The sequence below is a fragment of the Hipposideros armiger genome, unplaced genomic scaffold (genome assembly GCF_001890085.2).
Source record: "Hipposideros armiger isolate ML-2016 unplaced genomic scaffold, ASM189008v1 scaffold_168, whole genome shotgun sequence".
Classification (NCBI taxonomy): domain Eukaryota; kingdom Metazoa; phylum Chordata; class Mammalia; order Chiroptera; family Hipposideridae; genus Hipposideros; species Hipposideros armiger.
In genome coordinates, this window is record NW_017731518.1 from 1,228,001 (window position 1) to 1,235,112 (window position 7,112).

Sequence of the window (7,112 nt, forward strand, 5' to 3'; positions counted from 1 at the left end):
TCTCTCTCTCTCTCTCTCTCTGTCTCTCTCAGTTTTTGGTACCAGGCAGCCCTGAACCTGAACTTGCTTTATATCTTACCAGCCCAAAGGAAACTGGCAAGAGATACTCTTCAAATCCCTGATTCCTCATATGCAAAATGGAGATAGAAATGTCTAACTCAGAGATTTGTTTTAAGGGTTAAACGGGCTCTACTATTTAAAAGCCGCATGGAATAAACGACCAGGGAAATACGCCAAGCTAGTTAGGATTTCCTATGTGTGACAGAATATAAGTTGCTATTTTTGTTTGTTTCTTTATACTTTTCTAAACTTTATAAGCTGTGCACGATCTGCTTATATTACTTTAATCAGAAAAGAAAAACAAAGCAAAAGAGAACTAATCTCTCCCCTTAAGTAGATAATAAGGAGGTGTTTTCATTACATGTTAGAAGATGGAAAATAAATAGTAAACTCATGAATTGAAATGTCTGATTTTTTTACTATCCAAGAAAAAAAGGGATCTCATGTAATTTACATGTCATAGCAAGGATGAAGTCACATGTTCACACTCTAGAATGTAAATGTCTATCACCAGGGTAGAAGTTCGATTTCAGCCAACAAATGCTATGCTTGACCACAGAGGTCTAACTATACCATTGACTCAGATTTGGCTAGTCGTTTTTCTTTCAGTGGAACCTGGTTAGTATAGAGTTTGATATTCCATCCTAAGACATAAATTTTTAGAAGACTAAATGATTCTTTTGGTGGCCAAAAATAACTACAGTCTTTTGAGATGTTGCAACAAAATTTCTTCTTCAAGAAAGTTGTATTTGGGGTCATAAGAACTGAGCATTCTTACTTCCTCTCTATGGTCAGTTATCTTTTTTGTAAAAATGGATTTCCTTTCCGTTGTCCCGTTTTCTGAATTGTACAGGAGTTCTCTTCAACAGAGATCACTAACTGGAGGAAAGCAGATTTCTTTAGAAAAGCTGAGAGGGCAAGAAAGATTGTCTACATTTAGACAGAAACGTGACTGTTTAGTAAAAGATGCTGACATTCTCCTTTTATCGAGTTTCCTTCTTCTCAATTTTCTGTCCAACGGGACACCAAGAAGCAAGTATCAAAATCCAAGAAAAGAGTGTGACTTACCCATGCAGTCTGGGCCCCAGTGGCCTGGACAGCACTGAGGCTGCAGATAGTCCTTCCTACAGATGTGGCGGCATCCAGGGAGAGACAGCGAGTATGTTCTGATCTCAAAGGTGTACCTTCAAGGGTAAAAAAAGGACATTAACTCACAATCAGAGAGATCCAGTTAACTCTGGGCAGTGAGGTTGCCCTAGGTTTTTATTTAGGTATTTATACTTGCTTATATTTTGAAAAATATACATTGAACACGTTTTGGTTTCTAGGTAGAATAAAACATAACCCTGATTAATTGTAAGAAATGGATGAAAAAAAACCAGGGCACATTGAAAATAAGGATGAAATATCTAAAATGATGCCAGTAGTGAAGTTAGTAGATGAGACGAATCATGTTGGGTTCTAGGCACTTCAAGCTAGAAGTACACTTGACATTTGTCACTGGGTATCCTAGCAGCCAAGGCGAGAAGAGAAAGGCCATGAGTTAAGTGATACACAGGATGTGTGGGTTTAAAACAAACCAATGGCTCAGGAATAGCACATATTTTTGCAGATACTATAGGTATGGACATTTCTGTGCAAGGTCGCATAATGTAGTGAGCAACATGTGCCAGTTTCCTCGAGGGAGATTCAGCGATGAGGTCCTTAGAACAGTTTTTGTACCAGCTGAGTTACAAGTCTGGAATAGCAATTCTGTGGAGGCCAAACACCATTGTTTACTTACAGGGATCTCTGCATGGATGGCTTATTCCAGGATTTGACTTTCGTGTTTCTAGATATAACAGTGTTAAAGTTTCATTGTATACAAAATAAGAAATTGTACTAATCCTTTACCCATGAAAAATGAAATCACTCAGTGCTGCTTCATTTCTAAATTAGTAGACTGACTAAATAAAAAATTGTTTGCACTTGAGTTGCATGGCTGTGCCCATTAGCCGGTGAGCAGACGTGCTTGTGATCCTTTGCAAGGATTAGCTTTGAATTATGAGAGTTTGAATCATAAGAGGATTTCAGACATGCAGAGCTCACATGAAATGCAATGAAGCTGTGATTCATCCATCTCCCTTCTTGGGGTTCTAATGAATAACAGGGTCCATAGCTAGTTGGTAAGACGACTGTCAGACCCAAGGCTTTTAACATATTCTGACTAGAACCCTTTCCAAGGGAAACAGAATCTATATTTTCAAACTAAAGAAAGGCAAAATGAAGGGAAAATGTTTATGTGCCATGCAATACAGTTAATTTTGCATTAAAATGTGAATCAATAATAATATGTTTTTTAGACTCAAGGTCATAGCTGTGAGTTACCTAAGTTTGAATTCATGTAGCCTCAGAGTAAGAGAAAATCATGGAAATGCTTTGTAGTTTTGGAGACAGGAAGTTTCTGTTTAGATTCACAATCCCTTGAGTTCCAAGACGCGAGCACACTTATTTTCTCATAATGTTACCTGCAGTCTCGAACCCCTTTGGAGCCATTGGTAACCTTGGTGTAACCATCTGGGCACTTCATTCCAAAGTTGAGTGAGCAGGACTGGCACTCAGTCCTCATTACAAGCAGAGATTTCTTATCGCATCTTTTTGTCTGTGAAAACATTAAAAAAAAAATCAAGTCCCATTCGCAGAGCTTGGCCAATCTTCTCCACTGACTTTATGTCAGTAGAATGACAGGGATGGCAGTGAGGTTGATTGGTCATGACTGGCGGGCTACGTTCAACCTTATCTGGGAAGAGTGTTGAGATCGACGAGCAATGTCTGCCATGGCTGTGCAAGGAGCTGCTTGTACTACCCGTTTGCCATCCCTGATCTAAAGTCTGGAGTCCGGCAAGGTAAGATAACCTCACTACCTGCACTTTTCCATATGGGAAGCTTGCAATACAGAGGGTGCCAAAAAGATGTATACACATTTTAAGAAAGGAAAAAAAACTGTATTAAAATTGTAATACTCAATATATACCGATAACAAAAGATGAATACAAGTATGTGAATACATTTTTTTGGGCACCCTCTGTGTATTGTAGAGTATTCTTTTCAAATGGGACATTGTTAAGGCAGGTTATTCAAGATCAATTGGTCATAGACCATTAAGTCTCAGGGATACCACTTCAGCATTAATTCCACAGTCATAGTGGGTGCCAAGTGCTGTGGAGCATATAGTTTCTGCTCCAAAGATGTCTGCAATCCTTTATTTATGATCCAGCTAGAATGTGGGCTCCATGAGAGCAGTGATCTTTTTCTGTTTTGTCCTAAGCAGCTAGCATAGTGTCTGGCAAGTAATGCTCAGGGCAGATTTGTTGATTGAATGAACGAATTGCAGGAAATCAGAGATGCGCACTAGAAACAGTCAACTAGCAACAACAGGCAGAAGAAAGCTGTTAAAAATGTCTTCAGGACCCCTCATGGTCCAGGGTGCTGGTCCTCCCAACTGGGTTTCCTCCCCTCATTCAAGTTTTCTTCATTTCCCCGTCCAGCTTAAGAAGCAGCTGCTTTGTACAATGAAGACAGACTGAACTTGGTAGTCCAAAGACCTAAGCTGGGCACCAAGTGCAGTGTCTTACTAAGTGTACAATCTGGAATGAATTCCTCCCTCTTTGCCATCATCTGTGAGGAGGAGATACTGATAACCACTCTCCAGGTTACTGAGAACTGTGAACGATGTAACACGTACAAATCGCCTGGCCTGGTAGATGGAACACGGTAGGCAGCAAGTGCTAATTCCTGTGCTGCTTCTCTATACCCATCTCTGTGTTTGGCTTGTTGCCTCTCTGATGGGAATGTTTTTTCCCCTCAACTTGGCTGCCCAAACCTCATATCCTTCAAGGCTCTGTTTAACGCGCCCCCCCCCCCCCCCCCCGCCATCCACAAAACCACACTCATCTCTCTTCCTTTTCTCAGTGGTCAGCCAGTAGAGCACATTTTGTCATCTTTGCTCTTCATTTAACCCCTTGTGGGAGAGGGCCACTTCTCATACTTCTCTGTCTTCCCATAGCATACCCCTTGGGCCCAACGCAAGGGTAGGGGTCATGGGAACATCGTAACTACTTCTAAGTTTATTGGAATCTGGAAGGCTGAAAGAGATAGGAAACCTTACACTGGCAGAGCGGTGCATAGTTATGCATAGTCCCAAAGGCATCATCTTACTGGATCTCGACCGCCCTAAAGATAAGTAGGGCAGGTATCATCATTCCCATTTTAGGGAGGAGACAACTGAAGTGAGGGGAGGTTTAGGGACTTGCCCAAGGTCACACTGTAAGTTAGTGGTCTTCTGATTCCTTGGTTAGCCATTTCTCTTCCCTGCACATGGTATAGTGGTGTATAGGACAACAAAATCTGTGCTTTTACTGGCAGCTTTCATTTGGTGATCTTATGAAGCAAAATAGCACTGGAATAGTCTTTATGGAATAATAATAAAAGCCACCCTTGAGTATAGTTTGAATTAATCCCCTTTGATGGCCGTGATACCTCTTTCTCTCTCTATTTTTTTAATTAAAGTTTATTGGGGTGACCATGGTTAGTAGAGTTACATAGATTTCAGGTGTACAATTCTGTAATACATCATCTATAGATCACATTGTGTATTCACCATCCAGAGACACCACTATATTTTTTAAAGCAGGATTCCCTTTACATTAGGGTTTCCCAGGTGGGTAAGTATATGGGCTGATATTATTTTGTTTTTTCTTTCTTACTAGGCCAGAGTTAATATTCTCTTTTCAAAAATCCTATGACCATCAAATTGTCCTTTTCCAATATGATCCCCTCTTGAAAAGTTAACTCAGCTTTAAGCATCAGTCAAGACCTGATTTGTGCCCTAAAGCAAGCACTCATTATGATGATGGTGATGGTGATAAGAAGAATGGTAATCACTGCTATTTGTGGAGTACTGTCAGGGAAGAAGCTTACAGAGGCTACATATCTTCCTCAGGGCTGAACAGCTAGTAAGTGGAGGAGAGCAGTCTCTGGTCCTCAGAAATATTTGTTAAACAGATGAAACCACAGTTGAAACTCACCCTTGTCTAATCTCAGAGCTGGAGCGTGTAACCATTATTCCATTTTCCAAAGTTTTCGTGACAGGCACTATCAGAATACAGCTAACTGGAGTAAAGTTGGTGCTAAAGGAAATTTGCCTGGCACAGGTGCCGAATCTTGTTTAAGTTTTATTACTAATAGAGCAGCAGTCGTATCTTGTGAAATGCATTTTACATCGGTCACTTGGATGACCTCTCACACGCCCCTCCTTTAGGCTGCCCTTGCTGCAGCTCTGACACTGAACCTGTTCTATGACAGCTCATGTGAGCCTGCTTGAGAAACTGGTAAGCTGGTGTGCTGGTGTACTTCACAGGGGCTACCACTATGACTGCCCTGGGCACTTGTGCTGCCGCTTGTGAGGTAGAAGGATGAATACCTAATGCATTTCATAATACTGTATTTCTCAGCCAGATATCATCCAACTGGGAATTCCCCGGAACTCTCTGCAGCCATTGTTATCTTCTACAGTCAGAATGGTGCCATGGGAGCTATTCACAGTGATGAGAGTCCTAAACACACACACACACACACACACACACACACACACACACACACACACACACACATAACCAGGATACCAAAATCCACCAGGGAAACAAGAATGTTGGCATCAAAATCAGATATCCCCACAGTGGCGTTTTCGCTCTGAAATAACCACCAACTGGGTGAGCACACCTTCAGAAAGACGTTGCATCACCCTTATTCTTCACAAGCTTTCTCTTTACTTTATGAAGTTCACATACTACTCTTTACCCACGACAACATAGGAGAGCAAAAAGCTTTGAACACGTCGTGAAAACCAACAAGTTAAAAAAACCCAAAACACCCCCAAAACTCAAGTCTCATCTTACCTGTTCTGTAGTTTCAGGCAGGGAGCAGAAATTTTGTACCACCAATCCCAGGAAAAAAAGTATTAATTTCTGTAGCATGGTGAGGAAGTATTGGCTCCTTCTCCGTGCCAGGCACCTGCCAGAGAGCTATTTACCTATTTTCACTGCGTCTGATGAACTCCCAGTGAATTCTTTCTCATTTTAGTGTTTGTTTTTAAATGTTTACCTCTCTTCTCCCTAGACTGAACGAGATGACAAGTGAGACCTGACTCGAGGCAGGAAAAATGACAAATCCAGGGCCCGCGGTGACATTGGCTGCTCTCAACTGTATATATACCCTGGTTGAATGGCAGGATATCCTGAAGGGGCTGGGCAGAGCCATGATCTGGAATATTTGTGCCTCATGAAATTCCCAAGGATAAGCTCCTGCCTCTGATTGCTCTGCCCATTACGCCTCTGGTTTTGTCCACACACGGCCCTGCCAGCATTTCCACAAGCACCCCATGGAACACTGCAGGCCTCTCTGTCTGAATCCAAGCTTGCTCTCGGGCAGCTTTTGTGGAAGCACCCATAAATGAGTACACTCCTGGAGAGGGAATGGTGCAGAAGCCTGGGTCCTTAACTTTGAAAACTGGGGGTGGCTTCACCCGGTTGGCTGGCAAACCATTGCAAAGAAATGTCTCTTTGCAGATGCCAAGAGTTGGGGTTTTGACTCGTCCTTTCACCTCTTCCATGTCACCTCAGTAGCAAATGACTGAACCTATAGATCTCATCTTTCCCTCCAAGGCTACGTCTTCAAAGATCTAATGCCACCTCTTCAGGGAAGCCTTCCTGTCCTGCCCCTCCAATAGCATTTGGAGACCCTCCTAGCTTTATGCATGTAATGCTACAAAAGCCCCGTCATAGCTGTCACAATCCATCTCTCTGTATGTCTGTCTCCCATGCCCAATTGTGAATTCCTTGAGGACAGGGGCATAGCCTTCATTGTCTCCGTACCTTTGGTGACCTAAAACTGAGACCTGCATTTGAAAATAATAACAAATAATAATAGCTAACATTTGTTGAAAACTTAGTACGTGCTAGTCACTAGCCTAGATCTCTCCATAGATTAGTGTGTTAAATCCTCACAACACTTTG

The 7,112-nt window shown here is 41.9% G+C and overlaps 2 protein-coding genes across 2 annotated transcripts in view; one reads left to right on the top strand and one right to left on the bottom strand.

The window, feature by feature from the left end:
• Positions 1–6,290, bottom strand: part of STAB2 (stabilin 2) — a 145,820-nt gene extending 139,530 nt beyond the window's left edge. The window contains exons 1-3 of the mRNA XM_019651878.1: positions 5,997–6,290; positions 2,568–2,701; positions 1,129–1,244 (exon numbers count right to left, since the gene is read on the bottom strand). Of these exons, the coding sequence (XP_019507423.1) occupies positions 1,129–1,244; positions 2,568–2,701; positions 5,997–6,074 (328 nt within the window). The 5' untranslated portion in view covers positions 6,075–6,290. The remainder of the gene's footprint in view (positions 1–1,128; positions 1,245–2,567; positions 2,702–5,996) is intronic.
• The window catches only part of NT5DC3 (5'-nucleotidase domain containing 3), a 204,881-nt gene extending 198,538 nt beyond the window's left edge, over positions 1–6,343 (top strand). The window contains exon 16 of the mRNA XM_019651874.1: positions 6,217–6,343. Within this exon, the coding sequence (XP_019507419.1) occupies positions 6,217–6,244 (28 nt within the window). The 3' untranslated portion in view covers positions 6,245–6,343. The remainder of the gene's footprint in view (positions 1–6,216) is intronic.
• Positions 6,344–7,112: the final 769 nt, after the last annotated feature.